Below are 23,670 nucleotides of genomic sequence, written 5' to 3'. Positions count from 1 at the left end.
ATCCCAACATGCCCTCCTCTCCGCAGACGTGCCTGGCCCGGCTGCGGCAGTACAAGCCGACCGTGGCCGCCGGCAACAAGATCGCTGCGTGGCATCTGGTGCCGGCCGCGCGCCGCGCGGCCGTGCTGGTCCTGCTGCGCCCGCGTGGCGGTGCACTGGACGTGGTCCTGACTCTGCGGGCCGCCCGGCTGAGCTCGTACTCGGGCCAGGTCGCGTTTCCGGGCGGTAAGTGCGGCCGCGCGCACGCTAACCGCAGGCAAGGCCGACTCCGAGACCGAGACGCCGTGGAACGTGGCCCGTCGCGAGGCAAACGAGGAGATCGGGCTGTTTGAGGACGGCGCGAGGCGTGGCCTGCGCGTCGATCAGCTCACCACGCTGCCGACGTATTTTGCCCGCAACTGGCTGGCCGTGCTGCCGTGCGTGGCCGTGCTGGCTGCCGATGGTGGGCCGGACCCGGCAGAGCTGGCCCTGGCCGACTTTTTGGCGCTGCAGCACGACGACGAGGTCGCAGCGATCTTCACCGCACCGCTGGCCGATTTCCTGCACCTCCGTCCGGAGAGCCGCGGGCCGGACGCCGCGTCCTGGTACCGCGGCGCGTGGCACGACCGCGGCGGCGTGCGCATGCGCATGCACACGTTCCGGGCGCCGCGGTCGCCGGCGGACGTGGTGTTTCGGGCGGACCAGATACCGAACGATTACATGGTGTGGGGAATGACCTCGCGCATCCTGGTGGACGTGGCGCGGATAGCCTACGACATGGAGCCTGAGATGGAGTACACGCCGACGCTGGGCGACGAGGGTCTGGTGACGATGCTGCTGCGGGGAGGCCACCTGAAGGAGCGCCGGAAGGGCGAGGAGAACGTCCGGTTTGACGCGCTGCTGGACGCAGATGCGCTGGCGAAGCTGTGAGGCAGCGGCGCAGGCGCGACGGACGGCAGCGCTGTAGGCCGTTGTGGGCCGCACGAGCTGAGCCGCACGAGCTGAGCCGCACGAGCTGAGCCGCACAAGCTGAGCCGCACAAGCTGAGCCGCACGAGCCGCACGAGCCGCACGACTGCACGTGTGATAGAAATGCATTGTCACGTGCTACACGTCATCCCCGCGCACCCCCACGCGCGCGCCGCGCCGCCGCCCGCGCATTTGCCGCCCTTCGCATGCGCGCCTCGATCTCGCGGTGCGCCCGGCGCACGTCCGCCGGCGCCGGCGCCGTCGCAAACGTCGGGTACGCCTCCGAGATCGCCGTCTCACGTAGCACCTCGGCCATCCGCCGGTCCAGGTCTGCCAGATCTGCCGCCGCCTTGCGTCCGGCCACCGGTGGCGGGCCGGGCTTGTCGTCGAGCCTGACCTCCAGCAGCCGGCCGACGATAGCCGAGTGCGCGGTCGCCGTCTGCGCCGCCACCGGCCGGCCGTCGTCCTCGGGCGTCCGCGGACTGACCGTGCCAGACGTGTTTGGCGACGGATCTGCGCCTGTCGCCCGCCGGACCAGCTCAGCCTCGACGTAGCGGGACCTGGAGTCAGTGCCGTCGCGCACGCACTCACATGGGGTCTGTAGCCTGGCGTGGCGCTGTCGGCGGCGGTGCAGCTGGCGCCGCGTTCAGCCGGCTTGAGCTGACGCCGCGGGCCACACGCGACCCGCGCCGCCGCGCGGCCGCGGCACCAGCCAGCCCTGGCCCGCGTCCAGCTGGCACCGCGGCCTCGTCCTCGCTCTCGCTCTCCTGCGCGTCCTGTAGTCGGCGTCGGCGGGTGGCCATTGCGGCCGTCTAGCGCTGATTTCTCCGCCGCGCGTGCCCTGCACAGCCGCTGCGCGTCACAGTCGCTCCGCACCGCCCGTGCGCTTCTCTGTGCGCGGTTTCAGCCTGTCACGCCCCCTGTGGCGGCGTCGGCAGCGAGCTTTCTGTCGCTCTCGCCGTGCGGCGTCTCGTCGTTGTCCGGGTGGGACGATCACCATCGTGGCCGCGCTTTACCAAACAACCAACGGACACTTTATCGGCCACGGCATCCAGCACACGCAGCAGGACCACCGCGAGCGCATTACCCCAGTCAGGCTTTCGGACGGCCGTGCAGAACGCTGAGCAGCGCACAGCAAGCGCAGAGCAGCGTAGCGCAGCAGCGGCGTGCCAAGAAAGCCAGCAACAAGCGGCCAAACAAGCGGCAGCCAGTACTCTCAGCGTCCCAGGCCCCGCACAGCATGGCCACGCCAGACCCGTCGTCGGCGACAGTCGTCGTCGAGCGCGCGCCCGAGACTGAGGACGACAAGAACTCGCTGTGGTCGTCGACGCTGCTGGTGACGGTCTCGGAGCCGCAGAAGGAGCAGGACGGCACGCAGAACGCCTACGTGTCGTACCTGGTCACGACCGAGTCGGACTTCCCGTCGTTCCAGCAGCGCGTGTTCCGGGTGCGCCGGCGGTTCTCGGACTTTGTGTACCTCTACAACACGATCGTGCGCGACCACCCGGCGTGCGCGGTGCCGCCGCTGCCGGACAAGCAGCGGCTGGAGTACCTGACCGGGGGGCGGTTCGGGTCCGAGTTCACGAGCCGGCGGGCGAGCTCGCTCGGACGGTTCCTGGCGCGGCTGGCGAACCACCCGATCCTGCGGCGCGCGCAAACGCTGGCGATCTTCCTCGAGTCGACCGAGTGGAACGCGTACATGCGGTCGCGGCCGTATCGGGCGGCGGCGGTCGAGTCGGCCGGCGTCTTCGACGGCTTCTCGGACGCGCTGCTGAACGCGTTCACGAAGCTGGCCAAGGACAACAACGAGTTCCTGGTGCCGCGCGAGCGCGCCGACAAGCTGTACGAGGACGTGGCCGGCACAGAAAAGCACTTTTCGCGCATCGTGCGCAAGGAGGCCGAGTGGGAGCACGACTGCAGCGAGCTGTCGGGCCAGATCCTCAAGCTGGCCGCGCTCGAGCCGGGCATGAAGGAAGTGTTCAAGACGTTTGCGGACCGGGTGGCGGCCACGGGCGAGGCCGTGCACGAGCTGCGCGAGCGCGTCGACACAGACTACGTCGTCTCGCTGCGCGACATGGAGGCGTACGTGGCCTCGGTCAAGGCGCTGCTCAAGCAGCGCGAGCAGAAGCAGCTCGACTACGAGGGCCTGGTCGAGTACCACGAGAAGGCCACGGTCGAGCGCAACGTGCTCGCGTCCGGCGGCGGCAACGGGTTCCTGCGGTCCAAGGTCGAGGACCTGCGCGGCGTGGACCACACGCTGGCGCGGGTCGAGAGGCTGCGCAAGCTGGACACGCGGCTCGAGGAGCTCGCGGCCGAGGTCGCCACGGCCGAGACCGTCACGCGCTCGTTCGACAAGGAGGTCGCGCGCGACCTGGTCGACTTTGAGCGCATCAAGACGCTCGAGGTGCGGCAGACGCTCGGCGCGCTCGCCGACGACCACATCCACTTCTTCCGCACGGTGCTGGACGAGTGGCAGGCCGCGATCCCGCAGCTCGAGGACTGAGAGGAGATGTATTTACCAACTACTTGCGCCCGCCCAGCCGGGCGTCGGCAGCCACGTTCAGCAGCAGCGAGCTGTTGTCGAGCAGCACGCGGTTGCCGCTCTGGGCGAGGATGCCCGCGATCTCGCGCGCCGTGTCCAGCCGCTTGAGCTCGACGTAGTCCCGGCTCTTCTTGATGGCGTCGCCGATGAGCTGGGCCGACGTGGCCTCGCCCTGGGCCTTGACGATCATGCCCTGCTTCTCCTGGCGCGCGCGGTCGACGATGAACGCCGCGCGCTGGGCCTCCTGCTGGGCGATCTGCTTGGCCTCGACCGCGGCCGTGAACTCGGGCGAGAACGTCATGTGCGTGATCGAGACGTCGTCGAGCAGGATGTTGAACTTGCGTGCCCGGCGCACGAGGTTGTCCTTCACCAGCCGCGAGACCTTCTCGCGCTGCGTGATGAGCTGCGACGCGTTGAACTGCGCCACCACGCTCTTGAGTACCTCGTTCACGATCGACGGCAGCACCCGCTCGTCGTAGTCCGTGCCGAGCGTGCGGTAGATCTGCGGCAGCGCGTCCACCTGCGGCCGCGACAGCACACGGCACGTAATGTTGACCATCTGCAGGTCCTTGGTGCCCGTCAGCGACGCCACGTTGCGCGGCTTGGCCCGGACGTCGTACGTGACAGCTGTCTCGAACCACGGCATCCGCAGGTGCGTGCCCTCCTGGTAGATCTGCGGCTGCACGCCGCCGAGCCGCGTGTACTTGATCGCCCGGTGGCCGCCGTCGACGTTGAACATGGCGTTGTTGACGAGCACGGCGCCGGCCGCCAGCGCGACCAGCCCGAGAGCACCGCCGATGAACGACGCCGGCGGCTGCGGGCCGCCGCGCTGCTTGCTCGCGCGCTGCACGGCCGACTGAAACTTGCGCCACGCTTCCTGGGGGTCCTGCGACATGGCTGCTGATGCTGGGGCGCTTTCTGTACGGACGCTGTGCGGATCTGACGGAGTGCCTGTCGAACCTTCCGAAAAATTCTCACGGTGGTGAGGCGCTCGACCGCGGACCGTGCGTGACCCGACCGCCTCTGCCCCGCCGCCGGCACACTTTCGGCCCCGACACCTGCGCCCGCCCTCGAGCCGGCGCCAGACTCTGCGCACCGCCTGCCTGGGACGCGCCGCGCCCGCTGGCCGACTGACGAGCGAAGCCGATCAAGTGAGCCCGCGCTATGCCCAAGACTGTCGTCGCTGTGGGCGGCGGCCAGGCCGCCGGCAAGACCACTGTGTGTGGCTATGTCGTGGCCAAGCTGGCCGACTGGGGCATCTCGGACGTGGCTACCGTGCACCTGGCCGACTATTACACGGCCGGCGCCGACCCCGAGGCGCCCGAGTGCTTTGACTTTGCCGCGGCCGCAGCTGCCGTGACCGCTTCGCCGGCCGCGGCCGTTCTCGTGGAAGGCACGTACGCGCTCTGGGCGCCGCAGCTGCGGGACCTGACCACGTTCTCTGTCTACGTGGACGCTGACGCCGACACCCGGCTGGGCCGGCTGGTCACGCGCGACTCGGCCGTGCGGCCGGCCGCCGAGATCCTGTCGAACGTAAGTGTTGGGGCGACTGCGCTGACCCCAGTACATGCTGTATGCCAAGCCGGCTATGGAGAAATACGTGCGGCCGTGCCGCGGCGACGCGGACGTCATTTTGACGCAGACCGACGACGGCGCCGGCACTGAGGTCGTTGCGGGCGGCATCTACGATCGCCTGACGGGAAACCCGCCGGCACGCTTGGCGCCGGCCGTGCTGCGACACAACCTGCTTGAGACCGAGTTCGACCGCGACAATGAGCGGTACTACGAGGTTGCGTAGGAAATATGACGCATAGGCAGCTAATGAATGATGAGCATCGAACGGTGCGGCGGGCGGCGGGCGGTCGGCAAACATGAGCGGGGAGACACGCTAGTTGCATGACGAGCCGGTCTGTTGGGCGTTAGGACTGCGTAGAGGCCATGGTCTACCGGACCTGGACCGGGGCCGCTGGCGGCGGATGGCCTGCCACCGGCGACCGTGTAGCATTATTAGCGGCAGACGTGCTGATCCACGAAGCAGCCTCGTCGGTACCTGCTCGCAGTACGGCCTGGGGATTCGTCAGGCTGGCGGCGGCTCTGTCCGGCTTGCGGCCACTGACCGCGCACCGGTGTGTCAAGTAGAGCAGCTTCGCTGGGGTGGCACAGACGACGCGCGGACCCGCAGCGGACTCGCGGACCCGCGGACACGCGGACGCAGGCGGCCGCGTACCAGCGCTGTATCGCGCCGTACCGTGCCGTACCGTCGGATGAGCAGGCGGCGCCCATCCGGACGGCCGCGTCGTTCGTGCAACCTGCGGCTATATACAGCCAGCCGACGCAGCGCCCAGCCGTCTCCCCAGCGGCCGCCGAGCAGCAGACGCAGCACTCTACCATCTGCCATCCGCTCTCTGCTCATCGCCATGGCGGCGGCCGCGTGGTGGCCGCGCGCGCCGCACGCGCCGCCTTCAGTTCGGCGCGTTTCGCTTCGATCTGCGCCGGGGCAATTCCGCGCGGTGACTCCTGCGCCGCCAGCAACATGCGCCACAGCTCCAGACAGAACTCGGCCGCCGTCACCGGCGCGTCCGGCGGAAACAGCGGCTCCAGGTGGCTCTCGATCGAGCGGATGTCGGGCTGGGGTCAGCGTCGGCCACGCACACGTACGGTGTTGGAGCCATCGACCAGCGACACGGCGTAGGCCAGCGTGACGTCGTCGTCCTGTAGCAGGGCGGCCAGACGCGGCACCAGCCACAGGCGCAGCACCGGCAGGTTCACGCGGCGGAGGTCGACGCGGCGGCCAAACTCGGGTGCGCGGGACATTTAGGAGGTACAGTTTATTAGCTACCGTTTGCCCCAGCCATGGGCGAGCATCCAGCGCTCGAGACGCTCCCAGATGCGCTCCGCGATCTCGCGGTCGCGGAACTGGCGCCGACGACGGTCGTCGGCACCGTCCGCCGCCGTGTCGCGGTCGACACGGATGACGTCGACGTTCCACGAGAGAACGTTGTCCGGCACCGGGTCGCCCTGGTAGATCAGGCAGAAGCCCTTGACCTTCTGGAAGAGTACGCCTGGCGCCGACCACTTGTAGGCCTTGAACTGCCAGGCCTGGCCGGTCGTGAAGACGGCCACGACGCGGTCGTCCCAGTACTCGGGCTTGAACCGCTCGGGCGAGTCGACGACGACGAAGCGCAGCGGGCCGCCGCCGAGGAACCGCGGCGTGCGCTGCACGAGCTGCATGTTGCCCGAGCTGGCCGCGGCGGCCTGGGGCGGCACAAACAGGCCCTCCTCGAGGAACTGCTTGATGTTGCCGAGCGAGAGCAGCGACGACGCCGACGGCGACAGCAGCACGATCGGGTCGCGCCGGCGCCGCGAGCGCCCAGCCGGCGTGGCCGCCGGCGCGGGCGCCTTGGTGCGCAGCCGCGAGATGAACGTGTCCATGGCCTCCTTGCGGACGGACGAGAAGTCCGCGGGCTTCTGGCCGCGCAGGACCGTGTTGTGGTCGACCAGCGTGCGCTCGCGCGCGTACACGCGCGCCAGCCGCGGGTCGACCGTGATCGCCGTGCGCTCGGCTGCGGGCGCGGCTGCGGCCGTGGCCGCCGGCGCGGCCGCGCCGTCCGCCGCGCCGTCCTGGATGTATTCGGACCGCTCGGCCGCGCCCTCGAGCCACGTCAGCAGGTCCGCGCGCTCGAGGAACGTCAGGTTGAGGACGTCCTTCTCGCCACAGAGCGAGATGTACTCGGCCACGTTGGCATCGCGGCATTGCCAGCAAAAGTAGATCGCGCGCAGGTCGACTGCGCTATCGTCCTTGACGAACCGCGTGCTGGCCGCCAGCGGCACGGCCGTGGTGCCAAACATGAGATGCGACGCGGCCTTGATGTCGTCTGTGGCCGTGCCGGCCTCGTCCGAGGCCAGCTGCGGCGGCCGCCGCCCGCCGATGGCTTCCCGCAGGAGCACGAGGGGGTCCATTGTTGCTGCGCGCTGCGCCTGCTGATCGCACGGATGCGCTGCGGATCCGCCGATGCGGATGCCTGGTGCGTGTGCGAGTGCGCGAGCTGCGATGCCTGTCTAGCTCGTGCGCCGCCTGCGGGCCGTGTGTCGCTCGAGTCGATGGGGTGTCGTCGCGATGAGGCCCGAAAAATTCGCGGAAAACGTGGGAGCGCAGCGCCGCCGAACGCGGGCGGCCGCGCTGGGAGCCTTGCCGGGTCGGCGGCGGTCGGCGGCGATGGCGACCACCACGTCCTGGCCGGCGGCCGGCACGCCGGCGGCCGAACGGCGGCGGGCGACGGGGCGCGAGCGGCGCGAGCCGCACGAGCCGCACGAGCCGCACGCGCCGCACAGTGTGCGGCTCAGCCGCCCGACCGGCGCCGCATGCTGTGCGGCTCGTCGCGCCCGCACCGCCCGGCTGCGTCTGCGCGCCACAGGCACATGCAGCTCATGCCGAGCAGCCGTTGCAGCGGCGCGTGCGCACCGCCGCATATTGTGCGGCTCAGTCACCCCTGCAGCCGTCCACCACCAGGGCGGCGCCGTGCCAAGCGTCAGCCGCCGCCACCGCCTGTCGCAGCGGCTGGCCGGCAGCGCCGGCAGCGCCGGCCGCCGGCAAGGTCGACCGCCTCGACCGCCGCATGTCGTGCGGCTCGCCGGCGCTGTCACGTCCGGCGCCGGCTCCAGCGTCGCCACCGGTCCCGTCGTCCGGCACCGCCCGGCACGGCCACCGGTCGTCGCCCGCCGCCGTCCGGACCGTGCGCCCCCGCCCGCCGTCGTCGCAGCCGGCGCACAGCCTCTCCGGCCCTCCAGCCGTAGCCGTAGCCGTCCGGGTGCCTCTCCGGCCGTCCCCCGGCCGGTGCATTGCCGCGCAGGCGACCGCAGCCTGCCGCAGCCCACCGCAGTCTACGTCAGCCCGTCCCGGAGCCCCTGCATCAGTCCGCCAGCCAGCGCTGGCGCTACGTGGGGCCCGGCGCCATCCAAGTTGCGTATCGGGGCAGTGTGGGTGGAACATTTTAGGCCACCCTCTGGGTTTACCACCGCCTTCTGGCCTTCCCACCTTCAGCATCGACCATCCAGCGCAGCAAGCGTCGGACGTTCTTCACATGCGTTTCTCGGCCAGGGTTTTCATTACCGCAGCCGTCGCAGTCGTGCTGGCGGCGGTCGCGCGTGCGGCGCCGCCCGGCAAGCGGCCCAGTGGGTCAACCTCATCCGGGTTCACGATAGATCTCGTGCCGGACAACTTCGAGTCGTCGATAGCGACCGGGACGTGGTGGGTCAAGCACTTTTCGCCGTACTGCGGGCACTGCAAGGCGATCGCGCCGGTCTGGCTCAAGGTGGCCGAGGACCTGTCGAGCGAGGCCGAGGCGGCCGGGTTCCACTTCGCCAATATCGACTGCGCGGCGCAGGGCGACCTCTGCAACGCGCACGAGGTGACGGCGTACCCGACGTTCATCCTGTACCGCGACGGCAAGCAGATCGAGAAATACGACTACAACTCGCGGACCAAGGCGGAGGCAGCGCTCAAGAAGTATGCGCAGGTGCACATGGGAAGCGCGGCGACGGGCGCCGGCGACGCGGCGGACGCGGCGGCGCCAGACGAGGCGGTCGGTGCGGGTGCGGCCAAGGCCGCGGCCGCGGCCGCACCGGCGCCGGTGGCCGACCGGCCGGCCGGCGCAAACACGGCCGGCGTGTCGATTCCGATGACGCGGTCGTCGTTCAACCGCGCGCTGCGGTCGACCAAGGAGGGCTACTTTGTCAAGTTCTTCGTGCCGTGGTGCGGCCACTGCCAGGCCATGGCGCCGGCGTGGGAGGAGCTGGCGCGACAGATGGCCGGCAAGCTCAACGTGGCCGAGGTCAACTGCGACGAGGAGAAGCTGCTGTGCAAGGACCTGCGCGTGAGCGGGTACCCGTCGCTGATGTTCTTCCGCGGCACCGAGCGCGTCGAGTACAACGGGCTGCGGTCGGTGTCGGACCTGGTCGCGTTCGCGACCAAGGCCGCGGACTCGACCGTGCGCGAGATCGACGCGGCTGAGTTCGAGACGATCGCCAAGGCCGAGGAGGTCATCTTTCTCTACTTCCACAACGAGAACACGGTCCAGGAGGACTTTGACGCGCTCGACCGGGTCGCGCTGCCGCTCATCGGCCACGCGCCGCTGTACAAGACGACGTCGACGATCCTGGCCTCGCGCTTCCGCGTGACCACGTTCCCGCGCCTTGTCGTGATCTCGGACGGCCGGCCGTCGTACTACACGGCGCTCTCGCCCAAGGACATGCGCGACCACCTCAAGGTGCTCGCGTGGATGCGCACCGTCTGGCTGCCCGTCCTGCCCGAGCTCTCGGCGGCCAACTCGGACGAGATCATGCAGGGCCGCACCGTGGTCCTCGGCGTGCTCGACAAGTCCAACCCGGACCAGTTCGAGCTCTCGAAGAAGGAGCTCAAGGCGGCCGCGGTCGACTTTCTCGACATCCGCGTCTCGGAAGAGAAGACCGAGCGCCAGGAGCAGCGCGACAAGAAGGAGGCCAAGATCGAGGAGGCCACCGACAAGGGCGACGAGAAGGCCCTCAAGGCCGCCCAGAGCATTCACATCGTGCTCCCGCCGCGCAAGCAGGTCGGCTTCGCCTGGGTCGACGGCGACTTCTGGGAGCGCTGGCTCCGCAAGACCTACGGCATCTCGGTCTCCGAGGTTGGTGAGCGCATTGTCATCAACGACGAAGACGGCAAGAAGTACTGGGACCAGACCGCTACCGGCAAGCCCATCACCGTCGACCGCCAGCTCATCCTCAACACGCTCAAGGTCGTGCTCGACACGCCGGGCAAGATCAAGAGCAAGTCGCTGTCGAACCGGTTCCTGAACCTGTTCCTGACCGCGCGCGAGATCTCGCTGCGGTACCCGGTCGCGATCGCCTCCTTTGTGCTTGGCCTGGTCCTGGTCAATGCCTGGTGGTGCACCCGCCGGTCCCGCCGCGCGCGCGCGGCCGGCTACTTGGCGGCGGACTCGTCGGCTAGTCTGCCGCCTGTGGGCGGCAAGTTCGACTAGCTGCGATGTATGTTATGGCAAGAAGTTAAAGTACGGGCTGCGGCGCCTGCGAGGCAGGCATATAGCCGCACGTAACATGTAGCCGCCGGTTGCATATAGCCGCCGGTTGCATAAAGCCGCCGGTCACACGTAGCCGCCGACTGAACCAAAGACGTGGTTCTGCCCGCGGGGCGGCCACCCCGCGGCGTCGCTGCCGCAGAAGCTCGTATTCCCGCTGTGGCGCACAGCGGCATAGTCTCTGGCGTAGCGCCGGCCGCAGCGCAGCTCGCGTGCCGGCCCAAGGCCCTGGCGCCGGCGGCACGGCTGAGTGTCTGTCGGTGGCTGCGGCGGGTCCACCCGCGTCATAGCTCGCCGGCGCCACTCGTATCTGTGGAACCGCAGCCAGGCCGAATACGAGATAACGCACTGGCCGCGCGGCCGACTACTGCAAGGCCGCGCGCACCGGTTCGGTGCTCGCCGCACGGATGACGGAAGCGCCGTGCTGCGAGACGCGTGCGGCTCGTGCGGCGCGTGCGGCTCGGCCTGCTTTGGCGTGCGGCTGTGTTCGCCTACCGGCCGTCTTATATCTCCCGACGCCCCCAGCCTAGCACGGTCTCCAGCAACCATAATGGACTCGGTCGCCCAGGCAGTGTCGGCCGTGGCCGCCGCCGTCGCCCCCGGCTCGTCCGAGCTGTGCTCGAGCCTGGCTCACCCGTCCATGTTCACGCTAGTGGTCTCGGTCGGATTGACGGTCGGCGTCGTTGTGTCGTATCTCCCCCAGCACCTCCGGATCATCGCCCGCGGCACGGCAGAGGGCCTCTCTGGCTGGTTCCTCATGCTCGGCGTCATGTCCGGCTCGTGCGCGGTCGTCAACATCGTGCTGCTGTCGGCGGACGTGCTGGGCTGCTGCAGCGTGCTGGTAAGTCCGTCGGCGCCCGCTGCTGACCCCAGTCCGGCGGCCTCTGCATAGCCGCCGCCATGGGCGTTATCCAGGTCGTCCTGCAGGCCGCGCTGTTTGCGCTCGTGTAAGTGTGTGTGTGCGCGCGGCGCTGACGCCAGCCTGGTCCTGTTCCTGATGTACTATCCGCGGACGGGCGCGCAAAAGTACAACGAGGCCGTCGTGGCCAGCGCCGTGGCCGGCGTGCACTTCTTTGCGACGGCCGCGACGGGCCTGTACGTGCACGCGATTGCGCGTGGCCGGCCAGAGTCGACAGCGGTCGAGACCTACGCGGGCCTGCTCGGGCTCGAGGGTGCCGCGATCACCATGATCCAGTACTTCCCCCAGATCTTCACGACGCTGCGGCTGCGCAGCGCGGGCTCGCTGAGCATGTACACGCTGATCATGCAGTCGCCGGGCGGCTTCCTGTGGGCGTACAGTCTGGCCGCGCGCGAGGGCACGGCCTGGAGCTCGTGGATGCCCTACTTCGTGGCCGCGGTCATGCAGTCTGTGCTGCTGGTGATCTGCATTGTCTACGCTGTGCGCGACCGTCGCGAGCGCGTCGTGTACATTCCGATCGACGAGGACGCGGAGGACGAGGCGCCGGTGGGCATGTTTGATGACCAGAGTGACGAATACTAGCTTTCTATTTCCCGCCGACCCACCACCGCGTATCGCCGGAGGCGGCCCTGAGAGAGCAGGGCCGTGCGCCACGCGTGCCACACCGCGCGGGCGCGGGCGGCGGCTGCGTCGCCGCGCCGGCCGCCGGCGGCCGCCGCCTCGGCGCCGGCCACCGCCCGCGACAGGCTGGCGTCGTCGAAGCTGATGTCGACCACGCGCTCGACGGCGACGCCGTGCAGCCGCAGCGCGTCCGCGACCGCGCCGACCGTGCCCAGCACGAGCGCGCCGGTGTCTGCGGCAGCGTCCAGCCGCGCCGTGAAGAGCGCGTACCAGGCGGTGCCGGCGTCGGCGCCGACCAGGGCCGTGACCTCGACCACGACGCGGCCGCCAGGCCGAACGGCAGAGGCCACGGCCGCGGCCGCGTCGGCCACGCGCGCGCCGTCGCTGCTGCCGACCGCGATCCAGTCGTAGCCCGTGTAGAGCTGCGACCGCCGGACGAGCGAGCGCAGCGTGGTGGCGGCCGCGTCGCTGCGGCCGTCGCCGCGGCTGCCGACGTGCGCAGCCAGCCCGCACGTGTCGTCGGCGATCAGGCCGCGGCCGGCGAGCCGGCCGGCCGTGCTCAGTAGTCGGCCCTTGTGCGAGCGGGCGAGCGCGACGTCGGCCGTGGCCGCGCAGTCGTGCAGGTCGACGGCGGCCGTGGCCGGGCGGCCGATGAGCCCGCGGACGAGCTCGAACGTCCAGCGCGCGCGGGCGGCGCGCAGCACGCCGCACAGCGCGTCAACCGGCTCGCGCCGAAGGTGCACGGCGCCGGTGAGCAGATCGCGCAGGACCAGCTCGAGCGGCAGCTCGCCGCCGTCCTGGTACCGCTTGTAGGCGGCGTGCGGCCAGGTCGAGCGCTGGGGGATCAGGACCTCGACCAGGCTCGCGCGTTTTTCGCGCGGCGGCTGCCGGAGCGCCAGGGCGAGCACGATTGCTGCTGCCGACACGACTGCGTATACTGCCAACATGCTGCGGCGGGCGACAGGCGACGGCCGGGCTTTTACGGTCGGTGGCCGCAGCCGGCGGGCGCGGCGTGGCAGTCGTCGCAGCGGCCGTGGAGCGGCCGTGGAGCGGCCGTGGGGCCGGTGAGGCCGCGTGAGGCCGGTGCGACCCGAAGTGCCGCGACCACAGCGGCCGGCGCGGCGAGCGGCGACGGGCCCCGACGCGGCGGCGCTCGATGTTTGATACGCGCTTGACGTGACATCATCCCCAACAACGCGTACGCCGTTCGGACAGCGCGCCTAGCCCGTCTCCGGCAGGTCGGCCGCGGTCAGGGGCCGCGACCCGGCCCACTGGCTCCACACCTGCGACCCAGTGTCGCACAAGCACCGCGCGGCCAGCGCGCCAGTCCCAGGGTCGCGGCAGTGCCGCAGAATTGACGAGCAATACAGCAATCAGTCGGCGTACTTGGCCACGAGCGAGCGCATGGTCGACCGCGCGCTCGACTCGTAGCCGCCGCCGCCAAAGATGTCGGTGTGGTTGAGCAGGTGGTAGAGCCGGTAGAGCGCGACGCGGTCGTCGTGCTCGGCCGCCGGCGTCCACGGCGGCAGCACGGCGCGGTAGGCGTCGAAGAACGCCGGCGGGAAGCCGCCAAAGAGCGTGAGCACGCCAAACTCAAACTCCGGGTCCGCGTACGCCGACGAGGGGTCGTAGATCACCGGGCGGATGCCCGCGCAGGCCGCGTTGCCGGCCCACAGGTCGCCGTGCACGAGCGCGGCCGCGTAGGCCGGGTTCGCCGCCGGCAGGCCGGCCAGCAGGCGCGGCACGACGCGGCCGAGCACGGCCGTGCGCAGGCGGGCCCACTCGGCGTCGACGATGGACGGCAGCGAGTGCGCGATGCGGTCAAAGATGTACTGCAGCCGGTGCTCGCGGAAGAACTCGAGCCAGGTGTCGGTGGGCGGGTTGGGCTGGGGCGTCGGCCCGCAGCACGTCGTGACGCCGCCGAGGCCGTACGGCAGGCCGGCGGCCATGGAGGCCTGGTGCAGGCGCGCGACCGCCGCGCCCAGGTCGCCCGCGGCCGCCGACAGCGGCGCCAGGTCGAGGTAGTCGGTCACCAGGAAGGCCGGCGCGGCGCCCGGGTCGGACACGGCGCGCACGGTCGGCGTCAGGTCCTTGGCGTACTTGCGGATCTCGGCCAGGGACGCGGCCTCGCCGTCGATGACGGCCGTGGCCGCGCGCTCGAACTTGACAAAGTAGCGGCCGCGCGCGGTGGTCAGCGAGCCCACGGCCGCAAACGTCGACCCGTGCGCCAGGCGGAACGCGAGCACGTCGCCGCGCTCGACGCCGAGCGCTCTCAGGATCTCCGGCGGCGGGGACGACATGGGGTTGGGCGTCAAGCCACAGGGAGATTGACTATGTACATGCCTAGTTCTCGCGCCACTGGTGGAAGCACTGCGTGCACTGCCGTCAGCGCCGCCGCGGCGCCCACTTACCCGCAGAAACGTCGTCATGGGCTCGTCCGCGCTGCGGATCTGCAGCTGGAAAAAGTAGGCCTTGGTGTTGCCGCACTCCTGCGGACATTGCGCTGCGGTCAGCCCGGCGCGCGCGGCCACGTACCCGTCGTCTGGTCGGCGTTCTTCCACGCGTCGTCGCCGCCGAGCACGGCGTCGATCTGCTTGCGCTGGAGCTCGCGCGTGCCGTAGATCTTGGTGTGCTCGCGGATCGGAAAGTCGTACGGACACGTCCGGCACTCGAACCGGAACATGCCCGTCTCGGCCCGCGAGATCTGCGTCAGCCGGGCCGCGCGCGACTTACCAGCAGCAGGTTCGAGCAGTTGGGGCAGAACGTGAGCATGCCGGGCACGGCGGCCGGGCCGGCGCGGCCGAAAATTTGAGCGCCGCGATGTGCCGGGTAACCCCCGCATACGGCGCCGCGCCGGCCCCGGCCGGCCACCACCACCATGCATGCTGCCAGACTCGTGATCCGGCGGGCGGCGGCGCTCTCCGTCGCCGGGCTCGCGCGCACGGCGCGGCCGGCGCTGGCCTGGCGCGGCCGCCCGGCCGCGGCCGCGGCCGCGGTTCCCCGCCGCGCCTACAGCCGGCCGACCGGCCAGGGCGACGGCGACGACTTCTACATGTTTGATGCGATCCTGACGCCCGAGGTGCGCGAGCTCAACGCGGTCGGGCTCGCCTGGGACGTGGCCGAGCTCGTTGACCACGCGGCGACGTGCACGATCTCGTACGACTCGACGCCGCGGGTCGTGTTCCGGCTGCCGGCGGACTTCCGCAGCCAGCGCAGCGGGCCGGGCACGCTCGCGCAGGACCCCGAGACGTTCGTGCGCGCGGTGATGCAGCAGATGTTCCGGACCGGCCAGGTCTCGGTGACGGGCGACGGCGACGACCGCACGGTTGTGTACGTGCTGTCGGACGTGCGCTCGTTCAGCGTGCTGGCGCTGCTGGTCAACGGCAAGCTGCGCAACGGCAGCCAGGTGGCGCGCATCAACGGCATCCTGCAGGACGAGCCCGAGGTGCTGGACGAGGTCGTGCGCGTGATCGTCGAGGCCGGCAAGCGCTACCGCGTGTTCGTCGACCTCAAGTCGCGGCTGCAGCTGTCGGCGGCGCTGTTTGGCGCCTCCGCAGTCGCGTTTGCGGGCTACAGACACTTTGCGGCCGAGGCCGAGGCCGAGGAGGCGGCGGCGGGCGCCGCGCGGCGCGCGCAGGCGGCCGCCGACCGGGCCGCCGACCGGGCCGCGGACGACGGCGTGGACGACGGCGCCAGCGGGACCGAGCTCTCATGACGGGCGTGTATTATGCAATTCTATCCTGCCGCTCAGTGCGAGCTGTGATGACTGTGGTGGCTGTGGTGCGACGACCGCCGGCGGTGCTCGTGCACGCGGATGTGCTCGACGGCGCCGGCGTCGGCGACGTGCTCGGCGGGCTCGCCGTCGCGGCCGAACGTGTTGATGTTGACTGTCACGCGCGACCGCCGGCGCTTGTGGTCCTCGTGGCGGCGGTGGTGGCGGTCGCCCTTGATCGTGCGCGTGCGCGTGATGTGCTCCGAGATGTGCCGCGAGACCTCGGGCTGCGCGGCCGGCGCCGGCACGCGCAGGTTGTCGATCTGCTGCTGCTGCAGGCGCGCGATCTCGGCCTGCCGGTCGAAGAGGTCGAGCTCGCGCTCGTGCAGCATGTCCTGCTGCTGCCGGCGCTCGAGGCTGTCGGTCGAGGTCGGCGCCGCCTCGGGCGGCGGCGACGGCGGCGCCGGCGGCTGGGGGGTCGGCGGCGCGGGCGACGGCGGCTGCGGCGGCGGCGGCGTCGGCTGCCGCGGCGGCGGCGCGTAGTGCTGCGGCGGCGGCGGCGCGTAGTTGGAGATCACCGTGGGGTCGTACGAGTACGCCGGGGTGTGCTGGTCCGGCCGCAGGAAGTCGTCCGGGTGCGCGCCCTGCACCGGCCGGTAGCCGTCGTCCGGCGGCAGCGGCTGGTCGAACTCGTGGTTCTTGCGCCGCTGCTGCCGCCGGTACTGCAGCACGCCCAGCACGATGTACAGCACCAGGCAGCCGAACCAGAACATGGTCGCGGCCAGCAGCACGGCCAGCAGCACGACCTCGCGCGTGCAGTGCTCGCCGTCGATCAGGTTCGTCGTCTGCTGCTGCGTGCCGTTCGACGTCACCGTGATCGTCACCCGCGACACCATCGAGCACGCGTACGGCAGCAGCTTGCTGAGCGCCAGCGCCAGCGCGACCAGCAGCAGCACAAACCCGGGGATCGTGCCCCACAGGTAGTCCAGCGGCCGGTACCGGTCCACCCGGATGAGCTGCCAGAGCGTGATCACGATGGCCACCGACGCGGCCGCCATGATGAACGCCCACACCCCCAGCGACCGCTCCAGCTTGGCCGCCACGTCGTTCGCGGCCAGCCCGAGCACGGCGCCGGCCAGGATCAGCTGCAGCAGCCGGAGCACGAGCGTCACCGCGCTGGACCCGGTCATCTGCACCCGGCTGCCGCCGGACCGGTCCGTCACCTCCGCGACCGAGATCGCCCGTTTTTCTGTGCTGGCCACTCGTGCCATTGTGTTGTTGGCGTTGGCCCCGTCTGGGCGGCGCTTGTCTGCGCCCTGTCTGCGCTCTGGGTGCGCTCGATATGCGCTCGATCTGCGGGTGTCTTCCGCGGCAGCTTCTTTCTGTGCGACTTGCGCGCAGAGCCCGGTCTTTTGTAGCTGCCGGCGATGGCGGTGATTCGCACCGATCAGGCACGCTCTCAGCCCTCTGCCTGAGCCGCGTCGGCGATGGCCACGCCATGCCCGGTTGGGCCGCGCTAGCTGCAGCTAGCACCTGCAGCCAGCCATCAAAGGCTGGAGGATGGCCTGTCTGGTCTAGCGCGCTGTCCCCCGCCACCACCGGCCCGGCATGCCCAGCCACCGGTGGCCGAGAGAGGCCCGAATCTGCGGGACGGGCCTGGCCGGCGCCGCGGGTCCTGCTGCGCCCGGGAATCGCCGCCGAGGCGCCGCTGCAGCGCGTCGCGCGGTGGCCGAAAGAGGCAGGCGCGCGATGGGAGGTTGCGCTGGCTGCCTCTCTCGGCTAGCGTGTTTTGCACCCACGCACGGTCCCTGGGACCGAACAGGCCGAGTCCGCTGGTGTAGCTGCCTGCAGAGCTGGTTGCCGGGATCCGTGGAGCGCGGCCGCCGCGCCGCCACGGTGCAGCCGCGGGAGCTGGCCGCCGTTGGCCGCTGCCGGCCGCCGTGTGCCTCGGGCCGCTGCTGGCCGCCGCCGGCCGCCGCCGGCCGCCGCTGGCCGCCGCTGGCCGCCGCCGCGACTGCAAGCCTGCGTGGCCGTGCGCAGTGTGCAGTCGTGTAACAGCAAATTACGGCAACCACCATGCAGTCGTGAGACAATGCGCGCTGTGCGACCGACAGCCGTGGACATGGGCCGAACGGCGGATCCGCGGCGCCGGTCCAAGCTACGCTGGCGCCCGCCGCCCGCCGAAGCTCTTCACGTGCGGCTGCTCCGACGCTCGTCGCGGGCCACGGTCCGCCTCGCCCGTCTGGCTTCCAGACCGGATCCAGCCGTGCGTGCTAGCGGCGCTGCACGGCGCCTGCACGCGGCCGCGGCCGTTGCCGCGTGTGTCCTGTGTAACGTCCGGACAAGGCATAGTGCGTGACCGCGCCAAGCGTACGTGCAGCAGCGCCGCCGTGATGGACCGTCGAGCGTTTCGACGGCGGCCGCGCAACCGTCTTGGGCAGGACCAGGCGTTTGCGGAAAGGTCTTGCCAGCGACGGCCAGGAGGCCCGCAGCGCCGCCGCCGCGCGCTTCCCCGCCGGTCGCAAGGCGCCTTAGCCAGGGCCTCTGCCCCTCGCTGCCCGCCAGCGTCGCCACCGGCCGGCTCGCGTCGCCGCCCGGCGCGGCCACGCCCACCGCACGGCTGAAACGCGCTGCGCAGCGGCTGGCCAGGGGCGGCGAATCCACGTCCGTGCGCGTGTTGGGGCGCGCCCGGCGCGCAGCGCTGCCGGCCGGCGGCCCGAGGTCAGTGGCCCGCGCCGTTGTCGACTGACCTGATCTGCGCAGCCAGGGGCCGCTAGGTCAGGGGCTCGCCACGTCGTCGCTACCGGCGACGGCGACGCGGCCGGTCGGCTAGCCGCGCGCAACGAGTCGTGCGTCATGGCCGCGTCAGGAGCCGCGTCGAGGGGTCCGACGGCTACGGCTGGGGCGTCGTGGCGCCGGCCGCCGCGCGGCTGCCGCTACCGTCGCCACAGCTCGCCACAGCTCGCCACAGCAGCCACGCGATGCGTCCACTGGCGCCAGCGGCCGACTAGCTACGGTCGGACCAGGCCACGGTGGTCGCCGCTGCCCACTTTCTAGCGTTCGCCTACGCAGCGCAGTGCGTCCGCTGCAGGCGTGCGCCTGCCAGGGCGCCCTGACAGGCGGGCCATGGTCTGCGCGATGCCCTGGCGACGCCGGCAGGGGCGGCCACTTGCAGCGGCGCGCCGGCGCCCGGCCGCTGGCGCTCGGCCAGCCGGCGGCTGCTGGCCCCGCGCGCAGCCGGCGCCGGCGCCGCGTGGGTCGCCGGCCCGGCGAGCCCGCCCGCAGGCCGCCGGCCGTAGGTCCGGCGGGGCGCCGCACGCGCCGCACGCGCCGCACCGCCCGCAGCTGCAGCTGCAGCGCCCGCGTCGACAAGGCCAGCGCGCCCGCGTGCGCAGACGTGCGCAGGCGTGCGCCGGGCGCCTGCCCCGCAGAGGCCGGCGCGTCGCCGTCGCAGGGCGGCGCGTGAGGCCGGGCGCGCCAGCGCAGGGCGAGCTATTTCCGGCACCCCTAGTATATATAGGCCAGGGCCGCCTTCCACTCGGCATCACGATATGTCGGACGACGAGCTGGTGGCTGATACAACCGAGGGCTACACGGTCTCGACCAAGCTCTCGGTCAACGAGTATGTCTCGCTCGACGCCGAGGACGACTCGCTCGTCAAGTGGAAGCAGTCGCTCGGGCTGGCGTGCGGCACGCCGCTCGAGGTGGCCGCCGGCGACAACCGCAAGGTCGTGATTCTGTCGCTCGGGCTCGAGATCCAGGGCCACGACCCGATCGTGGTCGACACGACGCAGGCCGGCGCGCTGGACGAGCTGCGGCGGACGCCGATCGTGCTCAAGGAGGGCTCGCTCTACCGCGTCAAGATCCGGTTCCGGGTCCAGCACGAGATCATCACCGGCCTGCGGTACCTGCAGCTCGTCAAGCGCAAGGGCCTGCGCGTCGACAAGTCGGACGAGGTCTGCGGGTCGTACTCGCCCAACACGGTCGACCGCCCGGAGTACGAGAAGACCTGTAAGTGCGCCGCGCCGGCCGCCGCTGACCGCAGTCCTCGAGGAGGAGGCCCCGAGCGGCATGCTCGCGCGCGGCACCTACGACGTCGTGTCCAAGTTCGTCGACGACGACGACAGCACGCACCTGCAGTTCCAGTGGACGCTGCAGATCAAAAAGACCTGGGATTAGAACAATGGACTGCTGGCCTGGCCGGCCTGTATTTGCGCCACTGCGGCGTGCGCGGCTGCGCTGTGGCGCACGCGCCCCGTAGCGCGGCCCAGCCGCACAGCGTGCGGCTCACCGTACTAGTAGCCGTGCGCAAACTTATCAAGTCAAAACGACAACCCAGTTTGCCCACCTCCAACCCTGCCCGCCACGGAGCCCACACGGTGTCCACGATCGCCAGACAGCTGCACTGACCAGCTGCGAGACGGGCCAGGGCCGCCGCTTGAGATTGGACCGCTGGTGGACCAGTTTGGGCTGCCAGAAGAGTTTGGTCTGCCAAAGGTAAAACAACGACCGCGACGGCGACGCCGCGACGGCCGCCGCCGGGGCGCGCGCACGCGTGCTGGCCCGGCCGGCGGCCGGCCGCTGCCGGCGGCCGCTGCCGACCCCGGACCCTGCTGACAGCCAGTTCGGCGCCATGCCCAGCGTTCCCACCAACTATGGTATCGTGATCGACGCCGGGTCCAGCGGGTCCCGGATCCACATCTACTCGTGGCTGTCTGCGGATGCGGCCGGCGGCCAGGCCGGCGGCCGCAACCAGCTGCCGCAGGTGACGCGCGGCGACCCGTCGTGGTCCATGAAAATCAAGCCCGGCATCTCGACGTTTGCCGGCAAGGCGGACGCGGTCGGCCGCGACCACCTGGCCGCGCTGCTGGGGCACGCGCAGTCGATCGTGCCCCGCCACAAGCACGAGCAGACGCCGATCTTTCTGTACGCGACCGCGGGCATGCGGCTGCTGGCGGACGAGGACCAGCACCAGATCCTGACGAACGCGTGCCAGTTCATCATGGACTCGACCAAGTTCCACCTGCCGGCGGACCAGTGCGCGCAGAACGTGCGTGTGATTGACGGCGAGACCGAGGGCCTGCTGGGCTGGCTCGCGCTCAACTACATGCTGGGCGCGCTCGACGAGCCGGCGAGCCACGCCCACGGCAAGGGCCACTCGACGTACGGGTTCCTGGACATGGGCGGCGCGTCGGCGCAGGTGGCGTTTGCGCCGAACGCGACCGAGACCGAGAAGCACCTGGAGGACCTGTACACGGTGCGCATGCGCACGCTGTCGGGCGCGGACCAGATCTACAACATCTTTGTGACGTCGTGGCTGGGGTACGGCGCCAACGAGGCGCGCCGGCGGTACCTGGAGCTGCTGCCGGCGGCCGAGGCCGCGCCGACGGCGGCCGCGGAGCCGAGCGCGGCCGCGGAGCCGATGGCGATGATCCAGACGGCCGCGCCGGTGGCGCCGACGGCCACGGCCGGCGCCGCGGCCGACAAGGCCAAGGACCGGCCCAAGGACAAGGCGCCGGACAAGCCCAAGGCCAAGCCCAAGGCCAAGCCCAAGTCCAAGCCCAAGTCCAAGGCCGACGGGGCCATCCCCCCCGACGACCCCGACGCCGACACGGACGGCTACGACAGCGACGACAACAAGGTCGACCGGCCGCGGGTCGCCCGCGCCGAGCCGGCCGAGGCCGCCGCCGCCCCCGTCTACGACGCCGTGCTGCACGACCCCTGTCTGCCGGCCGGCGCGACCGAGACCGTGGCCACGCGGCCGGCGGACGCCGTCGCCGGCGGCTCCGGCAAGTCGCTCATCCAGGGCACCGGCTCGTTCGACGAGTGCATGGCCGCCACGTACCCGCTGCTGTCCAAGGACATGCCGTGCAACGACGACCCCTGTCTGTTTGGCGGCGTGCACGCGCCGGCAATCGACTTCGACGTCAACCGGTTCATCGGCGTGTCCGAGTACTGGCACACGTCCCACGACCTGCTCCTGAACCCGTCGGCGGCCGGCAAGGGCGGCGACGTGTTTGACATCAAGATCTTCACGGACCGCGTGCAGGCCGTCTGCAACGGCTCGGCCGACTCCAAGCAGAGCGCGCTGTGCTTCAAGGGCGTCTACATCCTGACCGTGCTGCAGTCGGGCTTTGGGATCCCGGTCGAGGAGGCCCAGAAGGAGTCCGAGGACGGCGCCAAGGCGCTGGTGGACTCGGCCAAGGACAAGGGCTTCATGGACACGCATTTCACGTCCGTGGACGAGATCAACGGCGTCGAGCTGTCGTGGACGCTCGGCAAAATGGTGCTGCATGCGGCCGCGCAGATCCCCGCGGCCGACACGGCGCCGGCGCTGGCCAACGCGGCCGCGGACGCGGCCGGCGCGGCCGCGTCGGTCCCGCGCGTCGGCTTCGGCCCGTCCAAGGACCCGGCGCGGTTCCACGCCGAGCGGCTGCTCGTCGGCGCAGACGAGGCCGACGCGGGCGTGAACGCCACGGCGCTGCCGCCCGCCTTCCTCGACGGCGCGGCCGAGGCCGCCGGCCACTCGCTCATCACGGCCCGGCGGCTGCCCGGGCTCGTGCTCTTCGTCGGCATGTTTGCGTTCATGGCGTTCCTGATGGCCGGCAAGGTGTGGCGGCGCAAGTTCCTGGCCGGCGTGGCGTCCAAGACCCGCCGCCGCCGCCCGGCCGACGTGCCCGGCCCGCCGTCCGAGTCCACCACGCCGGTGATGTTCATGCGCGAGCTCGAGTAGCCGCGCCCAGACACTGGCTCCGGCCGCCCACGCTCGTTTCCACGCTCGCTTGCCCCCCGGGGCTGTACACTAGGGCCCAGCCCACGCATGCACACTACAGCGGCCGCGCCGCATCTTCGTCTGAAAGTTCCTTTATTTCACAGTACCAATCCCAAAATACTCCAATCTAAATCAAAACACATGTCGTCCGCTAGTTCTGGACCTTGTTGTCGCCCATGATGATCGAGTACGCCGGCGGCGCGCTCGACGGCTCGGCCGGGCCGGCCTCTTCCTCGGCCGCGGGCTCGGGCGCCGGCGCGACCGGTGCGGGCACCGGCTGCGGCGACGACACGATCAGCTCCTCCTCCTGGGCGAGCGGCTGGTACACCACCCGGCCGTAGAACGGGAAGCTGCGGCGGCCGGGCTGCCGGATGGCGCCGGCCTCAAGGTCCTCCTCGTACTCGAGCTCGGTGTAGGTCGCAACGACGTACCACGAGTGCAGCAGGCCGGGGATGTAGCCCAGCATGCACAGCAGGATGTTGACCAGACTCTCGCACGAGCAGACGCCGGTCTTGATCCACACCGGCAGCGGCGGGAACACGATCGCTAGCAGGATGAGGAAGACATCCGGGGTGAAGCAAACGAGACACATTTTGCAGGGGGTTGTTGTCCTTGTTCTATGACGATGGCTGATGTCCACCGTGTGATGCACTGGGTACGCTACCGATGGCGTAGACGCTGTGATGACGCTCGAACGCTATGAATGCTGCGATAAGATAGAATGCTGGCGGTGGAGTGGAAAAATTTCCTGGTTAAATATGACACGGACGTTGGTCATCGGCTAGGCCGTGCGCGGAAATCGCCGGGCAGCGGCGATGCACAAGTGCAGCGCGGCGCAGCCCTTGCGCCACACCGGGCATCTCCGCGCAACGCCAGTGGCTCCACAGCCATCGGGTGACGCGGACGGACGCCACTGACGGCGCACGGCCGGCGGCGGTGCGCGGAGACGGCCGTGGCGGACGCCACCGGCGGGCAGCGACGGCGGGCGAGACGGTTCGGCCGATGTGGCTGTGCCGGCGGTGCGCGCTGGGTGGCCTCCGGCGAGGCCGCCGGCGCACCGCCACAGCGGGCACCGCCACCCGGG

General features: G+C 70.8%; 15 protein-coding genes across 15 annotated transcripts; 7 read left to right on the top strand and 8 right to left on the bottom strand.

Moving 5' to 3' along the window:
* Nucleotides 1-8: 8 nt before the first annotated feature.
* V1510DRAFT_394817 (NUDIX hydrolase domain-like protein) lies at nucleotides 9-1,268 on the top strand (the record flags this gene model as incomplete). Its single annotated transcript, XM_066931854.1, has 2 exons — nucleotides 9-225; nucleotides 257-1,268. The coding sequence occupies 2 exons, from the start codon at nucleotides 9-11 to the stop codon at nucleotides 907-909; spliced, it is 870 nt and encodes a 289-aa protein (XP_066788728.1). The 3' UTR covers nucleotides 910-1,268.
* V1510DRAFT_129482 (uncharacterized protein) lies at nucleotides 1,001-1,968 on the bottom strand. The gene is made up of 2 exons (XM_066930308.1): nucleotides 1,539-1,968; nucleotides 1,001-1,507 (listed from the first exon to the last, which is right to left on the bottom strand). Exons 1-2 carry the CDS (start codon nucleotides 1,748-1,750, stop codon nucleotides 1,093-1,095), a joined length of 627 nt encoding a protein of 208 aa, XP_066788727.1. The 5' UTR covers nucleotides 1,751-1,968; the 3' UTR covers nucleotides 1,001-1,092.
* On the top strand, nucleotides 1,885-3,504 carry V1510DRAFT_417332 (uncharacterized protein). The gene has a single exon (XM_066933931.1). The coding sequence runs from the start codon at nucleotides 2,188-2,190 to the stop codon at nucleotides 3,448-3,450; it is 1,263 nt and encodes a 420-aa protein (XP_066788726.1). The 5' UTR covers nucleotides 1,885-2,187; the 3' UTR covers nucleotides 3,451-3,504.
* On the bottom strand, nucleotides 3,372-4,545 carry V1510DRAFT_417331 (PHB2 subunit of the prohibitin-like protein complex (Phb1p-Phb2p)). Its single transcript, XM_066933930.1, has one exon. It carries the CDS (start codon nucleotides 4,382-4,384, stop codon nucleotides 3,470-3,472), a length of 915 nt encoding a protein of 304 aa, XP_066788725.1. The 5' UTR covers nucleotides 4,385-4,545; the 3' UTR covers nucleotides 3,372-3,469.
* V1510DRAFT_129564 (uncharacterized protein) lies at nucleotides 4,520-5,454 on the top strand. The gene is made up of 2 exons (XM_066930309.1): nucleotides 4,520-5,022; nucleotides 5,054-5,454. Exons 1-2 carry the CDS (start codon nucleotides 4,654-4,656, stop codon nucleotides 5,285-5,287), a joined length of 603 nt encoding a protein of 200 aa, XP_066788724.1. The 5' UTR covers nucleotides 4,520-4,653; the 3' UTR covers nucleotides 5,288-5,454.
* Nucleotides 5,455-5,898: 444 nt separating this feature from the next.
* V1510DRAFT_403278 (PWI domain-containing protein) lies at nucleotides 5,899-6,303 on the bottom strand (the record flags this gene model as incomplete). The annotated part of the gene is made up of 2 exons (XM_066932161.1): nucleotides 5,899-6,117; nucleotides 6,148-6,303. 2 exons carry the CDS (start codon nucleotides 6,301-6,303, stop codon nucleotides 5,899-5,901), a joined length of 375 nt encoding a protein of 124 aa, XP_066788723.1.
* Nucleotides 6,304-8,107, bottom strand: V1510DRAFT_445300 (RNA pol II accessory factor, Cdc73 family-domain-containing protein; the record flags this gene model as incomplete). The annotated part of the gene is made up of 2 exons (XM_066935701.1): nucleotides 6,304-7,274; nucleotides 7,978-8,107. 2 exons carry the CDS (start codon nucleotides 8,105-8,107, stop codon nucleotides 6,325-6,327), a joined length of 1,080 nt encoding a protein of 359 aa, XP_066788722.1. The 3' UTR covers nucleotides 6,304-6,324.
* Nucleotides 8,108-9,087: 980 nt separating this feature from the next.
* Nucleotides 9,088-10,538, top strand: V1510DRAFT_417324 (uncharacterized protein). Its single transcript, XM_066933929.1, has one exon. The coding sequence runs from the start codon at nucleotides 9,168-9,170 to the stop codon at nucleotides 10,503-10,505; it is 1,338 nt and encodes a 445-aa protein (XP_066788721.1). The 5' UTR covers nucleotides 9,088-9,167; the 3' UTR covers nucleotides 10,506-10,538.
* Nucleotides 10,539-10,941: 403 nt separating this feature from the next.
* Nucleotides 10,942-12,081, top strand: V1510DRAFT_417323 (uncharacterized protein). The gene is made up of 3 exons (XM_066933928.1): nucleotides 10,942-11,403; nucleotides 11,436-11,509; nucleotides 11,544-12,081. The coding sequence occupies exons 1-3, from the start codon at nucleotides 11,113-11,115 to the stop codon at nucleotides 12,061-12,063; spliced, it is 885 nt and encodes a 294-aa protein (XP_066788720.1). The 5' UTR covers nucleotides 10,942-11,112; the 3' UTR covers nucleotides 12,064-12,081.
* Nucleotides 12,082-13,214: 1,133 nt separating this feature from the next.
* On the bottom strand, nucleotides 13,215-14,877 carry V1510DRAFT_445298 (Ketosamine-3-kinase). The gene is made up of 4 exons (XM_066935700.1): nucleotides 14,836-14,877; nucleotides 14,638-14,806; nucleotides 14,514-14,605; nucleotides 13,215-14,481 (listed from the first exon to the last, which is right to left on the bottom strand). The coding sequence occupies exon 4, from the start codon at nucleotides 14,400-14,402 to the stop codon at nucleotides 13,476-13,478; it is 927 nt and encodes a 308-aa protein (XP_066788719.1). The 5' UTR covers nucleotides 14,403-14,481; nucleotides 14,514-14,605; nucleotides 14,638-14,806; nucleotides 14,836-14,877; the 3' UTR covers nucleotides 13,215-13,475.
* V1510DRAFT_417319 (DNA-directed RNA polymerase) lies at nucleotides 14,401-14,877 on the bottom strand (the record flags this gene model as incomplete). Its single annotated transcript, XM_066933927.1, has 4 exons — nucleotides 14,401-14,481; nucleotides 14,514-14,605; nucleotides 14,638-14,806; nucleotides 14,836-14,877. 4 exons carry the CDS (start codon nucleotides 14,872-14,874, stop codon nucleotides 14,446-14,448), a joined length of 336 nt encoding a protein of 111 aa, XP_066788718.1. The 3' UTR covers nucleotides 14,401-14,445.
* A 792-nt stretch (nucleotides 14,878-15,669) lies between these two features.
* V1510DRAFT_129432 (uncharacterized protein) lies at nucleotides 15,670-17,433 on the bottom strand. The gene has a single exon (XM_066930307.1). It carries the CDS (start codon nucleotides 17,312-17,314, stop codon nucleotides 15,812-15,814), a length of 1,503 nt encoding a protein of 500 aa, XP_066788717.1. The 5' UTR covers nucleotides 17,315-17,433; the 3' UTR covers nucleotides 15,670-15,811.
* A 1,818-nt stretch (nucleotides 17,434-19,251) lies between these two features.
* Nucleotides 19,252-20,028, top strand: V1510DRAFT_417313 (immunoglobulin E-set). Its single transcript, XM_066933926.1, has 2 exons — nucleotides 19,252-19,825; nucleotides 19,860-20,028. The coding sequence occupies exons 1-2, from the start codon at nucleotides 19,366-19,368 to the stop codon at nucleotides 19,991-19,993; spliced, it is 594 nt and encodes a 197-aa protein (XP_066788716.1). The 5' UTR covers nucleotides 19,252-19,365; the 3' UTR covers nucleotides 19,994-20,028.
* A 90-nt stretch (nucleotides 20,029-20,118) lies between these two features.
* V1510DRAFT_394789 (nucleoside phosphatase family-domain-containing protein) lies at nucleotides 20,119-22,547 on the top strand (the record flags this gene model as incomplete). Its single annotated transcript, XM_066931853.1, has 3 exons — nucleotides 20,119-20,311; nucleotides 20,439-21,263; nucleotides 21,561-22,547. Exons 2-3 carry the CDS (start codon nucleotides 20,448-20,450, stop codon nucleotides 22,545-22,547), a joined length of 1,803 nt encoding a protein of 600 aa, XP_066788715.1. The 5' UTR covers nucleotides 20,119-20,311; nucleotides 20,439-20,447.
* Nucleotides 22,548-22,642: 95 nt separating this feature from the next.
* On the bottom strand, nucleotides 22,643-23,305 carry V1510DRAFT_129405 (uncharacterized protein). Its single transcript, XM_066930306.1, has one exon. The coding sequence runs from the start codon at nucleotides 23,176-23,178 to the stop codon at nucleotides 22,738-22,740; it is 441 nt and encodes a 146-aa protein (XP_066788714.1). The 5' UTR covers nucleotides 23,179-23,305; the 3' UTR covers nucleotides 22,643-22,737.
* Nucleotides 23,306-23,670: the final 365 nt, after the last annotated feature.

This window comes from Dipodascopsis tothii (assembly GCF_038497935.1).
Source record: "Dipodascopsis tothii strain CBS 759.85 unplaced genomic scaffold V1510scaffold_16, whole genome shotgun sequence".
Classification (NCBI taxonomy): Eukaryota; Fungi; Ascomycota; class Lipomycetes; order Lipomycetales; family Lipomycetaceae; genus Neoaidaea; species Neoaidaea tothii.
The sequence above is the reverse complement of the archived record's forward strand: the minus strand, read 5'-3'. Positions and strand labels throughout refer to the sequence as shown.

Coding starts and splice junctions, on each gene's coding strand:
- V1510DRAFT_129482 (XM_066930308.1), bottom strand. CDS start 1,750: ATGGCCACCCGCCGACGCCGACTACAGGACGCGCAGGAGAGCGAGAGC. Junction 1,508..1,538: donor CGCCAGGCTACAGACCCCAT/GTGAGTGCGTGC, acceptor CACTGACTCCAG/GTCCCGCTACGTCGAGGCTG.
- V1510DRAFT_417332 (XM_066933931.1), top strand. CDS start 2,188: ATGGCCACGCCAGACCCGTCGTCGGCGACAGTCGTCGTCGAGCGCGCG.
- V1510DRAFT_417331 (XM_066933930.1), bottom strand. CDS start 4,384: ATGTCGCAGGACCCCCAGGAAGCGTGGCGCAAGTTTCAGTCGGCCGTG.
- V1510DRAFT_129564 (XM_066930309.1), top strand. CDS start 4,654: ATGCCCAAGACTGTCGTCGCTGTGGGCGGCGGCCAGGCCGCCGGCAAG. Junction 5,023..5,053: donor CCGCCGAGATCCTGTCGAAC/GTAAGTGTTGGG, acceptor CGCTGACCCCAG/TACATGCTGTATGCCAAGCC.
- V1510DRAFT_417324 (XM_066933929.1), top strand. CDS start 9,168: ATGACGCGGTCGTCGTTCAACCGCGCGCTGCGGTCGACCAAGGAGGGC.
- V1510DRAFT_417323 (XM_066933928.1), top strand. CDS start 11,113: ATGGACTCGGTCGCCCAGGCAGTGTCGGCCGTGGCCGCCGCCGTCGCC. Junction 11,404..11,435: donor TGGGCTGCTGCAGCGTGCTG/GTAAGTCCGTCG, acceptor TGCTGACCCCAG/TCCGGCGGCCTCTGCATAGC. Junction 11,510..11,543: donor GCCGCGCTGTTTGCGCTCGT/GTAAGTGTGTGT, acceptor CGCTGACGCCAG/CCTGGTCCTGTTCCTGATGT.
- V1510DRAFT_445298 (XM_066935700.1), bottom strand. CDS start 14,402: ATGTCGTCCCCGCCGCCGGAGATCCTGAGAGCGCTCGGCGTCGAGCGC.
- V1510DRAFT_129432 (XM_066930307.1), bottom strand. CDS start 17,314: ATGGCGTGGCCATCGCCGACGCGGCTCAGGCAGAGGGCTGAGAGCGTG.
- V1510DRAFT_417313 (XM_066933926.1), top strand. CDS start 19,366: ATGTCGGACGACGAGCTGGTGGCTGATACAACCGAGGGCTACACGGTC. Junction 19,826..19,859: donor CCCGGAGTACGAGAAGACCT/GTAAGTGCGCCG, acceptor CGCTGACCGCAG/TCCTCGAGGAGGAGGCCCCG.
- V1510DRAFT_129405 (XM_066930306.1), bottom strand. CDS start 23,178: ATGTGTCTCGTTTGCTTCACCCCGGATGTCTTCCTCATCCTGCTAGCG.